At 46.5% G+C, this 18,271-nt stretch overlaps 1 protein-coding gene across 3 annotated transcripts in view; it reads right to left on the reverse strand.

The window, feature by feature from the left end:
- Nucleotides 1-18,271, reverse strand: part of PHKB (phosphorylase kinase regulatory subunit beta) — a 125,552-nt gene that overhangs the window by 82,105 nt on the left and 25,176 nt on the right. For all 3 annotated transcript variants that reach the window (XM_044274286.1, XM_044274287.1, XM_044274288.1), the window contains 3 exons: nt 15,033-15,132; nt 10,871-10,978; nt 4,560-4,640 (listed from right to left, as the gene is read on the reverse strand). In XM_044274286.1, the coding sequence (XP_044130221.1) occupies nt 4,560-4,640; nt 10,871-10,978; nt 15,033-15,132 (289 nt within the window). The remainder of the gene's footprint in view (nt 1-4,559; nt 4,641-10,870; nt 10,979-15,032; nt 15,133-18,271) is intronic.

Below are 18,271 nucleotides of genomic sequence, written 5' to 3' on the forward strand. Positions count from 1 at the left end.
CTATGTACAATGAGGACACAGTACCTAGGAGTCCATTACCTGTGAATGCTCATACTACACCCACTGCTATATAGCTGTAGCAATCTAAAAGATTCTCAGAGCTGAGGGTCTGCTACAATGCAGTGGGTCTGATAGCTTGCCGTAACTTATCAATGAAAGTAAAATGTGTTGGATTGCCTAGATTAGGTACAATTGTAGTAAATCCTAAACTGTGAAACCTAGAGAGGTTTAAGTAATCACAGGGCCCCAGAGCCAAACTTGGAATGGACTTCACTTCACCACGACCACCTTCAGCATCAAGTTTAGAACATGAAAAGCTTAAAGAGGTCCTGTCCCCGCTTCAATAGCTTCATCCATTCCCCATGTAATAACAAGGCTGGAGCTTTTATTGTTAAGTCTGCATGTTGTGCCAGTCCTTTATTATTTGTACTAGAAGTTATGAATGAATTGCCAGCAGTCTGCAGTAAGGGTACAGAGGGGCGGTAACCAGTTGGGGGTGTGTCCCTGCACTGTGTGAACATGGCAGCACTGATTGGATAGAGCGAGTCAGTTCACACCCCTCTGTACCATTACTGCAGACTGCTGGCAATTTATTCATAACTTCTAAGTAGAGATAATAAAGGTACAACACAGCATAGAGCCATGAGAACAGATGCTCCAGAACTGTTATTACATGGGGAATGCATGAAGCTATTAAAACAGCCATATCAGGAGAGGGGAGACGTCATCTTTCTATCGTTCTAATGTGCAGTGATAATGCACAGTGATGTCACAATACCAGAAGAAAGCGCACAGTAATGTCACAGGGTTAGTGTGCACAGTAATGTCACAATACTGTGAAAATGCACAGAGTGATGTCACAGCACAGGGATAATACATATAAGGAGGTCACAGTATAATAGGGAGAATGTACACAGTGATGTCACAAAAGTGGGATAATGCACACAGTATAGGGATAATACACAGTGATGTCAGATTACAGTAGTAATGCACACAGTGATGTCACAGTATGGGGATAATCTACTAAGTGACATCAAAGCATGAGATTTGTCTAAAGAGTTGGGTCACGGGAACAATCCATTAAGCATATAAATTATATAGTGATGTCAAAGCACAGGGATAATGCACACAGTGATGTCTGGCCCTGTCAAGCAAGAGGCCGGGGCAGCTACTTTGCAGCGGGACAGCCCCTCACAGGTGAAGAAGTCCTAATGATGAGACGAGGCCATTCACTCTTCTCTGCAAAGGAATAAAGAAAAATGAAGGCTGCTAATAGAAGATAACGCACCGCCGGGGAAACCATGGGACTCTATAGGAAAACAATTCACTCCTTCCAACATCCACAGCGAGCACTAAATGCACGTTATATCTGAGTGGAAAGGGCCCCCCCCACCCCCTGGGGCCCCTGAGCAGCCTCTATACCCATGGTATTACGGCTGTATGGGTTTTCAGTCTCTAGATAACAACAGAAACGTTCTAATTTGATGACAGCAAGCAGAGATCCTGAGAATGGTTAAGAACTAAAACAGTCTCAATTGCAATATGTGGGCAGATTTGCCTTTCAGCAGCCTGGGAAAGCTGGGTGACGTCGTCTGACACACAAAAGATAGCAGGAATCTGGGAGTGTAACTTTGCAGCATGATGAAGCCCCAGCTGGGTTTGTAATGAAGATCATTCGGGGTCTGCAGGAACATTTCAGGTGGAAGTGCACAAAAACGGAGCACTACGACTGATGTCTGACTGCGAGCCGAATGTGCCCGAGTATTAGGAGTAGGTCCTATAATATAGGAGAGCCCGGGGCCACAGCCTGTGGAGAACCAATAACTGAGGAACATGTGCAAGGACGAGGGGTAACCAGGTCTCCTGCGGGACGAGGCACGAGGCCAAGTGCCTCTGATGTATGAGGCCGGCGCAGCCCCCACCAGGGTTACAGCAGCTGTTTAGCGCACCGCAGGAACATTCACAAACGCCACGCTGCGACTTTGATAAATGTGCTGCCGGAGAACAGGCAGAAGCGGCTCGTCCTGTAAGCCATGAACAAGTGTAGCTTTATCTGTAATAAATCCTTTTGTACAGCGATTGATGTCAAGTCATCAGATTTTCCAGAAAAAAAAATATAAAATGAAAAACTGATTTTCACTGCCCCCCTCCCCCCTCATAAAGGAATCAGACGTGTTCACCCAGATTTTTAACAGATCTGTATGAGGAAATCGGGTGATCCGGCTTACGAGTTAAGGATGGATTAGAAAAACAGGTTGTATGTGGTATTGCAGCTCAGTCCAAGTCACCTTAAAGGGGTTCTCCGGGAATGAGGTCTCTTTCTGTAAGGCCCACAGCCGTAAAGAGAAGATTCAGCAGTTTTTGGCTGCAGTGGAGCATTTCACCATGTAGCATGGGATGTAAATCGTTCCGGGACCGAAATATGGATATGCGTGAGCCTGTGCGGAGGACCGGACGGATATATCCTGACGATAGGTACTCCATACTGTGTTCCTGGAAAGCCCCTTGAAGAAACGGACAAGCAGACGTTTTAACGCCCTGACACAAGGAGAGGTCTCACCTTTGGTGCCAGCCATCACTAGAAAAAAAGTCGTCTTCATAAAAATTCCAATTTTATTCCATCTTGATTAAAAACATTTGAAGTACAAGAAGTCCCAGCAGGCGCTTACACGTTTTGAACAGTACAGTCTTTCCTTGGTCATAGCGGCGATGAATGCTGCAGAAGAATATTAGATTTTTCTATGGATGTGACTACTTTAACCCGTTACTGATATGGAGCAATCTGCCGAGCGCTGCCCTGGAGCTGGAGAGACGCATTCACACGGTCAGTCTTTGGTCAGTGATTTCCATCAGTGATTTTGAACCAAAACCAGGTGCGGGTCAGAAACACAGAACAGGTGCAGATCTTTCCTTTATACTTATCTCTGTGCAGGTTTCATTCCTGGTTTTGGCTCACAATCACTGATGGAAATCACTGGCCAAACACTGACGTGTGACAGAGGCCTAACACTGGACTCAGCGGTGAGCTGGCTCTTTACATTGCGTTAGCCAGCCATTGCGGAGGGCACAAAGCGACGCATCTCCTGCTCTACATCCACCAGAGGACGGCTCTGCTGTAATATCAGAGGGTTTCTTCTAAGCTTTAAAAATTAATTACCCTTTATAGTCTTTATTCCGTGTCACCATGGAGATGAGTTACATTTCCCGTGTAGAGCATCACGTCTGAAAGTAAAAAAAAAAAAAAAAAAAAAAAAAAAAAAAAAAAAAAATGAAACGCGCCAGTGTCTGTTTAGGAGCTGATGTGAAGACTAAGCCTGGCGTCATGTAGCCGCCCAGGATAACCTGCATGTAATATTGATAATACAAGACAAAGCTTCCTGCTGCCACTTGGGACGGACGCGTTTTGTAAGTTAATTACCCATTCAAATAACTCAGAGATAAATTAGCAGGAGCGGGCGCAGCCGGGACGAGGAGGGGAGCAAAGGAAAACAGTTTAATCATTTATGGGCTAAATATGCAAAAAAAAAAAGACAACAATGAAGATGGGCGCTCGGGTCACCGAACATCGCAGCCGGAAATGTGAGAAAAGCAAGTGCAAAAAAATGCCATAAAATTCAATAAAAACACAAAAAACACCGGGCAGGAAAGTCCGTATCAATAGAGGTGCTAAACGCAGCTCCTCTGGCAGTAAGACAGTGATGTTTACTTTTCTACTCACATCCAAAGCTGCATTAACAGTTCTACGGGCATCCTGCTACCGGAGAGCAGTGCATTATGGGAGCTCAAAGCGTCATGAAAGATGATCAGTCCGTTTCCAAGGATGACTAGTGGAACTGTAAACGCGGCTTTGGGTGTGACTGCAGCATAATATAGAAGGCAGCTTAAAGGGATTTTTGCATTTTAGAAAAAGACTAGGATAGGCCACTGGGCCCCCTAACTATCCTGAGAACGGAGGCACGACCACGGTGGTTTAGAGCGGTACCCCCTTCCCGTTTAAGTTTTAGCTAAGGGAGCCGCTATGCAGGGAGCTGCAGCAGGCCTCATTCACTTCAATAGGTCGACTCTGCAAGTGAAAAACGGTGAAGGAGATGCAGCACAGTGGCCCCTTGAGTCTTGGTAAGGCTGGGGCCCCCCATTCATATATCATCACTTTATAAAATGAGACCACCCTTTAGGCTACATTATAACTTATTCTCCAATCACACCTAAAGCCACGTTTACAGCTCCCACAGTCCCTTTAAAATACAACACGTAATGAAAAGCAAAATACTTGTAAAAACGTAATTATTCTTTGCACCAGTTGGCTGCCAGGGCATGCTGGGAGTTGTAGTTTCACCACACCTGTAGTATATGGCCTCCCACTTGAATAGACCCGTGTCCCATACATTAGGATACTGAAAGCGATGTCCCCTCCTGCAGACTCATCTCCCTTCTATCTAGTAACTTACAGCTGCACTGGCGTTCGATGCGTTTCGGTTTCATGCAGAAAAATAGTGACGAGGGAAAGAATTAATTAAAAACGATTGATGAAGGATAATGAATTGTTCGGAGCTGGGTACCTCGTCTGTGTTGTAAATGATCTGCAGGCCGGATGAAATCATCTCCACCAGGTACAAGAGGAAGAGGGACACCGCGTTTATCTGCAAGAGAAGGTCATACGTTACAATGTACTGGTCGCTGAATGTACAAGAATTCACAATGAGGGGAACGTCTCTAAGTGACGGGGTCCGTATCCAGTACTTATTTTACCTAGGCTGCGCAGGCAACCCCAGAGGACCAGCTAGGCTGCGCAGGCAACCCCAGAGGTCCAGCTAGGCTGCGCAGGCAACCCCAGAGGTCCAGCTAGGCTGCGCAGGCAACCCCAGAGGTCCAGCTAGGCTGCGCAGGCAACCCCAGAGGTCCAGCTAGGCTGCGCAGGCAACCCCAGAGGTCCAGCTACGCTGCGCAGGCAACCCCAGAGGTCCAGCTACGCTGCGCAGGCAACCCCAGAGGTCCAGCTACGCTGCGCAGGCAACCCCAGAGGTCCAGCTACGCTGCGCAGGCAACCGCCTGTGCCCTGCCACGCCATGCATGACGGGGCATGGCAGTTCTACACTATAAAGCTCCGACCCTTACTTTTACCACAAATGGTTTTTATGACAACACAAATGTTAAAGGCACAGAGGAGGAGACTCTGATTATGTAACTTCTGCCTAGAAATGAGGATTCCGTCTCCAATTAATTACATCCCAGATTCTCCTGAGCTGCCTTTCATTTATCTACACGACAGCATTATTGCCGAGAAAGATGCCGGAGCAATTTGAAAAATGGCTTTGACAATGGGCCGGGTACCTGGGGACGATGCGGAGCGTTGTCACTGCTGATAATGGAAACGTTTCCTGCTGGGGAGGATAAATGGTGCAGCTACGGCTCTGGTCAGATCACCTCCGGCTGTTGTGTGTAGTTGACACGTGTGTGTGTGCGCAGGACAACAAGGCGCTGTATGGTGTTAGCAAACAGCCCGTAGGGAGCGACTGCGCAGGAGACAGACACTCAACGTCGCGTAGTCTAAAACCCCATTCACACTTACAGTGAAATCCAGACATTTTCTGGAGTTTACCTGGCGGAGCTTTATGCGTGATCGGAAAATCTGTCCTGGACTTTACCCAGACTTTTTCTCCCTAGAGCCCTAGTACTAAGGCTACACATCCACAAACGTATTTAGTTTCCGTGTCCGTTTAGTTTTTTTTGCGGATAGGATGCGGACCCATTCATTTCAATGGGTCCATAAAAAATGCGGACAGCACACCGTGTGCTATCTGCATCCGTATGTCCGTTCTGTAGCCCCGCAAAAACAAGAAAAATAAAATAAAAAATAAAAATAGAACATGTCCTATTTTTGTCCGTTTTGCGGACAAGGATAGGCATTGTGACAATGGATCTGCAAAAAAAAAAAAAAGAAGCTGACCGCAAAACATATGGTCGTGTGAATGTAGCCTAACTCCAGGTTTTTGCCACTGTGAGCGTATGTGTGAAAACAACAGTAAATTATCCAGAAAATCACAGTGGGCCATAACTAAAGCTCCTGCCCCTTGCCTAGGGACCCGAAACATTTCCTCTGTAGCGAGAACGCACCCGACATTGGACACCTCCGGGGGAATAGCTACATGTGTGAAAGGCCAACTCCAGTAAATCTCTGGGCCTGATAATACGGAAATATTCCAGAGTTTAGGTGTAAAAACAGCATAATATAGGTCACTGGACATAATGAAGAGTATTAAATGGCTCCCCCAGTCTCCTGTAAATAATGGCTATGGACACCTCCGACAGGGAAACACTATGCTCATGTTAGTGGTTACCTCGGGTTCTAAAATGTTGCTAAGATTCAGGCTACAATCCTCTTCTCCTAGTTTTCAGCCTTATTACATGGACATGTCCCTCCTACCAGTACATGCAGGATGTGGGGTCTGTGTTTCCAGGATGATGCAGTCTTCACTAGCACTCATGGATCAGCAGAACTTAATTCCTGGATTTCTCATACAGCTCATGAAGGATCTCCTCTCACTTGACCAGGAGTATTCCGCCCCAAAAACAAGTAGTTCTATTCTTGTAATAATAAAAACTACTGAAAAGATTCCAGTGTTGGTTATCCTGCTTTTTGCTCATCTCTCACTTGTATTAAGAGCCAGTGATACCAAGGAGTGTCTGATTCCCCCTCCCTTCTCCTGCAGAGGGGTTCTCCCTTCTTTCACTACACTTATACACAGACTATGTGATTCCCCCTGCAGAGTCTGCCCTGGGTTCTCTCTTCTTTCTCTCCATTCTCATATACAACCTATGCGACCCCCCCCCCCTCCCCCCTCTCCCTCCTCTCCCTGCAGAGTCTGCCCTGGGTTCTCTCTTCTTTCTCTCCATTCTCATACACAACCTATGTGATTCCCCCTCTCCCTGCAGAGTCTGCCCTGGGTTCTCTCTTCTCTCACTACACTAATACACAGTCTATGTCAGTGATGGCGAACCTGTTAGAGACCGGGTGCCCAAACTGCAGCCCAAAACCCACTTATTTATCGCAAAGTGCCAACACGGCAATGTAACCGGAATACTCCAGTCCAGTATAGTATATTTTCCATGTACTTTATAATTTAAGTATAATGACCTGCCTACATTCAATCTGCTGTCCGTGCTGTTCATAGTGCGCCCAGCGCTGATGAATGGCTGGTAAAGTCCAGAGTATATTGGTACACCATAGACTTTTTCCAGGGTGAGGGTGCCCACAGAGAGAGCTCTGAGTGCAGCCTCTGGCACCCGTGCCATAGGTTCACCATCACTGGTCTATGTGATTCCCCCTCTCCCTGCAGAGTCTGCCCTGGGTTCTCTCTTCTCTCACTACACTCTGATACACCACCTATGTGATTCCCTCCCGCCCCGCCCTCCCCTGCAGAGGCTGCCCTGGGTTCTCTCACTACACTCATACACAGCCTATGTGATTCCCCCTCTCCCTGCAGAGTCTGCCCTGGGTTCTCTCTTCTCTCACTACACTCATACACAGCCTATGTGATTCCCCCTCTCCCTGCAGAGTCTGCCCTGGGTTCTCTCTTCTCTCACTACACTCATACACAGTCTATGTGATTCCCCCTCTCCCTGCAGAGTCTGCCCTGGGTTCTCTCACTACACTCATACACAGCCTATGTGATTCCCCCTCTCCCTGCAGAGTCTGCCCTGGGTTCTCTCTTCTCTCACTACACTCATACACAGCCTATGTGATTCCCCCTCTCCCTGCAGAGTCTGCCCTGGGTTCTCTCTTCTCTCACTACACTCATACACAGTCTATGTGATTCCCCCTCTCCCTGCAGAGTCTGCCCTGGGTTCTCTCTTCTCTCACTACACTCATACACAGTCTATGTGATTCCCCCTCTCCCTGCAGAGTCTGCCCTGGGTTCTCTCTTCTCTCACTACACTCTGATACACCACCTATGTGATTCCCTCCCGCCCCGCCCTCCCCTGCAGAGGCTGCCCTGGGTTCTCTCACTACACTCATACACAGCCTATGTGATTCCCCCTCTCCCTGCAGAGTCTGCCCTGGGTTCTCTCTTCTCTCACTACACTCATACACAGCCTATGTGATTCCCCCTCTCCCTGCAGAGTCTGCCCTGGGTTCTCTCTTCTCTCACTACACTCATACACAGTCTATGTGATTCCCCCTCTCCCTGCAGAGTCTGCCCTGGGTTCTCTCTTCTCTCACTACACTCATACACAGCCTATGTGATTCCCCCTCTCCCTGCAGAGTCTGCCCTGGGTTCTCTCTTCTCTCACTACACTCTGATACACCACCTATATGATTCCCCCTCTCCCTGCAGAGTCTGCCATGGGTTCTCTCTTCTCTCACTACACTCATACACAGTCTATGTGATCCCCCTCTCCCTGCAGAGTCTGCCCTGGGTTCTCTCTTCTCTCACTACACTCTGATACACCACCTATATGATTCCCCCTCTCCCTGCAGAGTCTGCCCTGGGTTCTCTCTTCTCTCACTACACTCATACACAGTCTATGTGATTCCCCCTCTCCCTGCAGAGTCTGCCCTGGGTTCTCTCTTCTCTCACTACACTCATACACAGTCTATATGATTCCCCCTCTCCCTGCAGAGTCTGCCCTGGGTTCTCTCTTCTCTCACTACACTCATACACAGTCTATGTGATTCCCCCTCTCCCTGCAGAGTCTGCCCTGGGTTCTCTCTTCTCTCACTACACTCATACACAGTCTATATGATTCCCCCTCTCCCTGCAGAGTCTGCCCTGGGTTCTCTCTTCTCTCACTACACTCTGATACACCACCTATATGATTCCCCCTCTCCCTGCAGAGTCTGCCCTGGGTTCTCTCTTCTCTCACTACACTCATACACAGTCTATATGATTCCCCCTCTCCCTGCAGAGTCTGCCCTGGGTTCTCTCTTCTCTCACTACACTCATACACAGTCTATGTGATTCCCCCTCTCCCTGCAGAGTCTGCCCTGGGTTCTCTCTTCTCTCACTACACTCATACACAGTCTATATGATTCCCCCTCTCCCTGCAGAGTCTGCCCTGGGTTCTCTCTTCTCTCACTACACTCTGATACACCACCTATATGATTCCCCCTCTCCCTGCAGAGGCTGCCCTGGGTTCTCTCTTCTTTCTCTCCATTCTCATACACAACCTATGCGACCCCCCCCCCCCCTTTCCCCCTGCAGACTTGGACGCTTCCGTCTCTACATTGATCTGTACATAACCTGCCCCCTCCCTGCTGCCAACACTGGAAGAAGGGAGGGAAGAGTAGATAAAACCTTCATAAGCCAGAAGAGGTCTAAAAGATGTTTAGCAAATTCAGCAGCTAGGTGAAGGATTTACACATACTCTGCAGAAGCAAAATTATAGGAGATTTTTAATTAAGAATATTTACTAAATTGCTTAATTTTGCAATAAGGAAGCAAATGAACAATACAAAAACTTCAGTGCAAAGGTGTCCATAGCCTTTAATGGATGCAAAATGAACAGCTCTCCAGAGTGCCACTATTTGTCTTTCAATGTTTTTGCTTGCAGTCATTTTGAAATATATCTAAGGGCTGAGAACCTTCTCACATGAGGGGTTTTCAGTTGTATCCAGTCTAGACAATTCTCTGTGAGCAAAGCATATCAGCGCAGAAATCTCTCTCATGTCCTGATAGATTGTCACAATGTATCAGTGCACATGAAATGTATCAGTCCACTCCGTTTAGCTTACAGAGGATCACGTGGACTGGATAACTTCCACTATGAGAAGTCATTATGGGTTTTTGGCATCTCAATTTGAACATAAAAGTTCCCATTCATTGACATCAAGTAGACATCTTAAAAAATAATGAAGAACTAAACATAAAATTTCATAACGGCAAGAAAATTTAGACTAGCACATCAAGTCACGTGTACATCCATAAAGCTAACATACAAACAGGAAACAATATGGCAGCATACTGTTATACATGCAAACGATATAACTAGGAAATTGGGATTATTCTGGATTACAGTGGTACTATACATGAAAAATGGAAGCTCTTTGCACACATTTACCAACGTCAGGGTGGTTTCTGCAGATGGGTACCTAAAGTTTTCATAACTGCAAAATAATTTAGACTAGCACATCCAAAGTCACAGGTGCACATCCATAAAGTTAACATATAAACAGCAAAAAAAAAAACATGGCAGAACACTGTTATATAGCTGGTTCCTTCACCGCCCTGAACATTGTAGGCTTAGGTTAGGCCCAAGAGAGGAAGTTCTGTTAGAGTTAGGTACCCATCTGTAGAAGCCACCTTGACGTTAGTAGATGGGCCCAACACGTTCGATCAGAAATGTGCATGAAGAGCTTCTGTTTTTCATGTATAGTAGGTATAGTACCACTGTAATCCAGAATAATCTCTAATCCCTAGTTCTATTGTTTGCATGTATAACAGTGTGCTGCCATGTTTTGTTTAGATTTTGATAACGGTTCATTATACAATCAGTATGACCTATGAAGGCTTCCATCCTAACACGCACGGGACTCATTTGGGTCAGGGGGACACACATTCCCATCTAAGGCCAGGAGAATCCTTCTACCTATATGCTGGTCCTTATTATCAGCCATTTCAGACTTGGGAAAAGCTGACTGTAGCGTTCTGCAATCAGATGAATGACTCTATGCCACCCACGATCACTGCTTTACATCATGTATCTCTGGTGACATTTATATCCATATATGTGGCTGCTCCCCTTATAACACTCCAGCACTATTATAAGCCGCTGACATCTGGTTTAGTGTCCCGGACACAGATAAATGCTAGGAGTAAAGTAGACATAACCCCGGCAGACGTCGCTTGCAAAACAGCAAAACGCCTTGTACCTGGATGTGGCCATAATTCTCGTAGGACAAGATCTCGTCCCCCGTGTCCAAGTGGAAGATGGAATGGAGACATTTCTGCGGGCTGGGGTCCTGCTTAAACTGCTCAACCTAGAAGACAAGATGCTGCATGTCACAAAGGAATAACAACTTATAGCAAATGTCATAAAAGTGATTTTACAACTTATGAACGTCATGAATTAGGTACAAAAAACACAAATTGGGAGCGATCACCCTAAAAAGTACAGGAAAGAAGTGCACAAAGATCGCGAATTACACAAGAAATACGTTTATGTGCAGTCAAACATTAGATATGTATAACAAGATACTACAGGCAATCGTCTAAAAAACAAAACTGGCGCCAACCTTGTATAATGCACTAACATGTATAGCAACTGTCCTAAAATAAACCCACCGGCAAAAGTTGAATTAAAGGGGTTGTCTCACCTCCAACATTGCTGGTCCCATCTCTAGAACGAGAGTTCCCAAAGTGACATGCGCATGTGTGGCCGACTTTCATTAATTTCTATAGGAATGCCGAAGATAGACGAGCGCTGGCTCAGCTATATCCAGCAGTTCCATAGAAGTGAATAGAGGGGTGGCCATGCTTGTACTGTGCAGTTCCCATTCTTTTCAATTAGACTTCCGAAAAAAGCAGAGAGCGCCGCTCAGCTATTTTCGGCACTCCCATAGAAATAAACTTAAGACTTCAGCGCATGTGCGCTGCACCAATTCATTTTGAAAGCTCCATTCAAGCACCTCTGGGACCCACACCTGACATTGGCGGCAAATCCTAGAGATCACCAATGTTGGAGGTGAGAACCCCTTTAAGTCATGACAGTTGCTTAAGTAGTGTTTACGCCATACAGAGTTTAAGATACAATAAGCAATTGCTTAAAAAGGTGGACACCAGGACAGTGCACTGGACACCAGGACAGTGCACTGGACACCAGGACAGTGCACTGGACACCAGGACAGTGCACTGGACACCAGGACAGTGCACTGGACACCAGGACAGTGCACTGGACACCAGGACAGTGCACTGGACACCAGGACAGTGCACTGGACACCAGGACAGTGCACTGGACACCAGGACAGTGCACTGGACACCAGGACAGTGCACTGGACACCAGGACAGTGCACTGGACACCAGGACAGTGCACTGGACACCAGGACAGTGCACTGGACACCAGGACAGTGCACTGGACACCAGGACAGTGCACTGGACACCAGGACAGTGCACTGGACACCAGGACAGTGCACTGGACACCAGGACAGTGCACTGGACACCAGGACAGTGCACTGGACACCAGGACAGTGCACTGGACACCAGGACAGTGCACTGGACACCAGGACAGTGCACTGGACACCAGGACAGTGCACTGGACACCAGGACAGTGCACTGGACACCAGGACAGTGCACTGGACACCAGGACAGTGCACTGGACACCAGGACAGTGCACTGGACACCAGGACAGTGCACTGGACACCAGGACAGTGCACTGGACACCAGGACAGTGCACTGGACACCAGGACAGTGCACTGGACACCAGGACAGTGCACTGGACACCAGGACAGTGCACTGGACACCAGGACAGTGCACTGGACACCAGGACAGTGCACTGGACACCAGGACAGTGCACTGGACACCAGGACAGTGCACTGGACACCAGGACAGTGCACTGGACACCAGGACAGTGCACTGGACACCAGGACAGTGCACTGGACACCAGGACAGTGCACTGGACACCAGGACAGTGCACTGGACACCAGGACAGTGCACTGGACACCAGGACAGTGCACTGCACAGTCATGCATCAAATGAAACCTCTGCTTGCATGTTTACTATGTACACAGGAATCAGCACCATCTTTGGGTCTTTTCTTTTTAAAGGCTATGTACACCTTTGGTGGAAATTGTTTTTCTTATTATTGCATTGTACTTATTTTGTGCTAAAAATTATTTTTTCATTATTTTTATAAAAAACATGGAACCCTATTTTCTGTACAGAGCTAAGATGCTCTAGTAGCAGCCTGCGGATTTTCTGTCTTTTCCGTCATCTGAGGTGCAGACGGAGTCCTTATCTCTGCTCTCCGACATAATAAGCATTCATTATAGCTCAGTTCTTATCTTACTGTTAAGAATGTGGCTTAAATAAGGGTTTATGACCTCTTCGTAGTTTAGAGATGAGGGTTATTAGATGTGCGGCACAAAGTGAAAGTACCAGTCACACAGTTAGTGTGAAAGTAGCCTCAACTGTTTTTCTAACTGTGTGACTGGTACTTTCACTTTGTGCCGATCATCTAATAACCCTCATCTATAAACTACTAAGAGGTCATAAACCCTTATTTAAGCCACATTCTTAACAGTAAGATAAGAACTGAGCTATAATGAATGCTTATTATGTCGGAGAGCAGAGATAAGGACTCCGTCTGCACCTCAGATGACGGAAAATACAGAAAATCCGCAGGCTGCTCCAATAGTGAAGAGCCGCACAAATGTAGGTGGACACAAGAGATTATAACAAATAGCAGCCTATTGCTCCTGCCCAACCCTGGTTTCGCTCCAAAGCTTTATCAGGGGCGTAACCTAAAATCCCAATCCTTAAATGTGGACAGGTGGTTTTAAGGCTGCTATTTGTTATAATCGCTTGTGTCCACCTACAATTGTGAGTATTATTAAAAAAGGTTTTATCTACTGAATAGCGGCTCTTCACTATTGGAGCTTTTATGTTAAATAGAACTACTAAGGGATAAGAACATCGGAGGATTTGTGGTGTTTACTGTGTCGGAGGTGCCCGATTTCCACCTGCCCCAGTGAGTATAATAGGGAAAGGTGCAGGTGAGAAGCATATACTGTGCTACACTATTGGTGCGCTTTTCCTACAGGAGCTGTAGTGGAAAGAGGAATATTTGGAGTATACGGCATCCCACTAGTGCTTGCATAACTGGAAGATCTTTGAGAGAGGAGGAAGTAGTGAATAATCGCGTGGACCCGAAAAAAAACACATGCTGAAAGTAGCCTAAGCCTTTGTGACAAAACAGCTCAATATTTTTTAATAATGGGCAATTAAAAAAATAATAATAATTTTTTAGACAAAAATTTGTAAAAACGGAATCATAAAAAAATTGCCTCCACAAGTGTACAACCTGATTACTTCAAAGAATATACTCCAGTAGGGACTGTGATGATGGAACCCAGCTTCTCCAGGAACAGAAAAAACGAAGTAACTGCTAAATCACAACAACTCCAAGCATCAGCCTAACCAGGCGAGTGCGCAGTCCTCTCACGGCCAGGCGGTAAGGGGTTAATATGGGGGGTGCTCAGGAACGGTTTGCCTTTTTGTAGCTTTTATTTGCGTGGCCCTCGGGAGGCCGCTCTGCGCCGCTGCTGGTGATTAATGGGGCATGCTGCGCGAGAACAAAAAAAAAAAAACCTGAACAAAGGGAAATACATTACGGAAATGGCTCCCGGGCATGGAATGCAGCCAGCTCACAGGGCGCAGGAAATTCACTCTGCGTTTAGGGGTTTGCAAACTCCAATCCTCTGCATGGAGGACGGGCGACTCATTGGATTCCAGCCCATTCATTTTATATTGGACGACTAGGTTATTAGTCACCTAACTAGGTACAGGTAACCTCTCCAGATTTCCTGCGGTGCCAGACTCAGGTTTTGGCTCATTTGCTTTCTCTTACACTGGATTGCCCCCTTATATTATAATACATCAACCACGGGCAGCACGGTGGCTCAGTGGTTAGCTCTGGTGCCCTGCAGCACTAGGGTCCTGGGTTTGAATACAAGTACATATCTGCATGGAGTTTGTATGTTCTCCCTGTGTTTGCGTGTACTCCGGTCTCCTCCCACACATCAACGACATACTGATAGGGAAGTTACATTGTGAGCTCCACTGGGGATAGCAGGCGATGCCAAAGTCTGTACAGCGCTGTGGAATATGTCAGTGCCATATAAGTGAGTATAATAAATATCCCATATACTGGATACAGAACGCCTTCCACTCAGGACTCTGGGAAAGCTGGGTGACCGCTATAACAGCTGCAATACTGGATGTTATTCAGATCTCTAAGAAACAGATAAAACTGGAAAGAAGTTCTACAAAGGGGACGTCAGGCTCCGATTCTCCGGGCTGGTTGGCGCCATCGCTTACCTTATCTGCCTGCCGCATGTAGCAGTACAGAATTCCTCTCATGCATTTGATGGCGGAGTGCTCCAGCTCATGTGTCCGTCCTTTATCATCATCTACTCGCCTGAATGCGGAGATAAAAGGCAAACAGAAGCAAAACCATATAAAAATTATAAAATGATCCAAACCGATAAGCTAGAGAGGAAGGAAGAACAATGGCGCAGTGCTGCGAAGCATAAAACCAGCTGGAGCGTGTCCATTACTGTAAATACTGATATAAACCCTATCCGGAACAAACTGCTAACACCAAGGACACAGCGACGTCTGAGGGTTTACCTAACATATGAAAGTGCTGCATCAGAATGTAGTGATACTCCAGAGCTGCACTCACTATTCTGCTGGTGGAGTCACTGTGTACATACATTACTTATCCTGGGGTATAATACAGGATATAACCCAGGATCAGTACAGGATAAGTAATGCATGTACACAGTGACTGCACCAGCAGAATAGTGAGTGCAGCTCTGGGGTATAATACAGGATATAACTCAGGAGGAGTACAGGATAAGTAATGCATGTACACAGTGACTGCACCAGCAGAATAGTGAGTGCAGCTCTGGAGTATAATACAGGATGTAACTCAGGATCAGTACAGGATAAGTAATGTATGTACACAGTGACTGCACCAGCAGAATAGTGAGTGCAGCTCTGGGGTATATTACAGGATGTAACTCAGGATCAGTACAAGACAAGTAATGTATGTACACAGTGACTGCGCCAGCTGAATAGTGAGTTCTGCTCTGGAGTATAACATAGGATAAGTAATGTATGTACACAGTGACTCCACCAGCTTTCCCAGGACGCAGTATATAGCAGTTTTACCTCCTGCCTGTAGACGCTTCAGGAATTTAGAATCACAAGAAAATGTTTAATTCTGTCAGGCACTGCGCCGAATGATAACAGAAGATGTTGTTTTACCTAATCTTTATGCTTCCTCTCTGCGCTCTCCTGCAGAACCTCTTGATAAACTCTCCTCTATTTATTGTGGCAATGATTACTTCGCCTCTCGGCCTATGGAGCCAGTGCGAAGACTGCAGTCGTCCCGCTGAGACAGAGGGTAAAACAGGACGAGTACGAGAGCGGCCACTGCGGGGCACGTTCATCCCCAGTCTTCAGGGGGACAAATCTATGCAGGAGGATGGGAAATATATATTCACTATACAATGCAATCTAATTAGCCGCTCTGTGGCGGAAGAAAAGCGACACATTCCTGCAGCCGCAAGATTTGTGCAAGGGAAGAGCGATTATCATCTCAATGTATTATAGGAGTCTGTCAATACGCTGTAAATAATTCATCAGCAGCCGCTGTTCGCTCCTCCACAGCACATCATAAGCTGGAGCACCTGCAAGAGTCCGTGAGCTAAACGCAAGCGTCTCTTTAAGCTGGGGGATGGGGGGACATGAGCCCCCACCCCTCCTCACTCCATTCCCGCAATAAAGAGCCAATGGAATACAGAATTTCCACCATCGCTCCCAAATCCACTTCTTCCCCGGCAAGAGTTACTTAGACTTCGGATTTCTACAGGGCGCTCGCTGCACGAGGCCCAGCAGGAGGTTCCTGAAATAAGCAAAGAGCGATTGCAACTCGGAAAATACAACCCCATTCCACATCAAAAACAAGTTCCACGTCTCAGAAAGGATCCATTCTGATCATGAACATATCGTAAGCAGAGTCTGTGTACATGGTATAAAGGACAACAGAAAAGTCGGAGACTCGTAACCCATACAGTGGTTTTATGTCCACCTGTGCTTGCTAGTCTATGGGCAGAACGATATATATTGCATGTATTGTCAAATTTTGGGGGATGAGACCAATTTAAAGGAATTCTACAGGTATGTGTTTGCATATGAAGCTGGAATAATCTTACAAATACTCATTTTCATATTTTGCACCCCACATGATGCAGATTATCTGCTGCCTTGTGGTTGGGGATCTGACTTACGATACCCATAGTCATTGAACTTGTCTGTTGCTATACTTATCAGGTGGCAAGAGTCACCTAGATTCTGGATGGCACACACTTAACCCTCTGCCTCCTTCTTCTGCCCGACCTCAAAAACCACATGGGCGGTAACTCATTCCTCTGGTTGGCTCTAGGCCCTACGAATCCCTATGACCCTTCAACAGCAAGTCAATGGGCTTCAGACAATGAAGGTCAACAGACGTGGTCATTACGACACTGTATAGGACGGTGGGAAATGTCGGAGAGCTGTACACAAAAGGAAGATGCGGATCTAGAACGTTATTTGCTCCGGAACGTTTACTGTTCTATATCTGACAACACAATGTAACTAGTTATCCAGCACCAGTTTCGCACAACGGCTTTGGACATTGAATTGCAAAGCAAAGCAGCTGCATAAAACGGCCGCGATCCATCGCCATAAGGGCTCATGCACAAGGCCGCAAGTGTTCTGCAGTCAGCAAATTCCGGATCCGCGAAAAAAGGATACTGTGAATATATGACGCCATTTTTTTTCCACTCCCGCAGAAATGTCCTATCCTTGTCTGCGAAATAGACTTGCAGATCCACAGATCGGACTAACGGATGCGGACAACACATGCGGACACATCTTTTGCTCCGCAAAACTCGGATCGAATGCGCACCGAAACTATGGCCGTGTGCATGAGCCCTTAACCAGATAAACACTGCGGACCAGTACATGACTGGGAGTCCACGGAGCTCCCCAACTCAACAGATATATGTCTATATAGACGTCATTGAGGACAACGAAGACATTTCTATGTGAGCAGTGAGCGCCAGTTATTACCTCCACCTATACGGATGTCATAGGAGATGGCGGCTTCAGCTCTCAATCCTCTTTGTATCGCTATTTTAGCCATTATTTTAATCCCTGTAGCACTGTGCCGCACACAAAAGAAGAATTGGCCGTAATATGGTAATAGACACACATTAGCGGTAAAGGCGGTAATTGCCGGGCAGTCGCAGAACGTCGCTCTGTCGTGGATCACACTGAAAGCGCTCGACACAACAGAAATAATTCCAAGCCTTAGATTACAATGTATATCAATATGCGGCTGCATCGTAACGGCTGCCGTGCGGGATACGTACTCATCGTTTCAGGTAGGTATATTTAAGCGTAAGGAAATTAAATGTAAAGACAAGCCGCAAATTATAGGCGTAAAAAAAGTAGTAATCATCCGCTGTGAAATGTAGACTAAGAAATAGATTGGCTTAATGTGC

This window comes from Bufo gargarizans, unplaced genomic scaffold (assembly GCF_014858855.1).
Source record: "Bufo gargarizans isolate SCDJY-AF-19 unplaced genomic scaffold, ASM1485885v1 original_scaffold_1626_pilon, whole genome shotgun sequence".
NCBI lineage: Eukaryota > Metazoa > Chordata > Amphibia > Anura > Bufonidae > Bufo > Bufo gargarizans.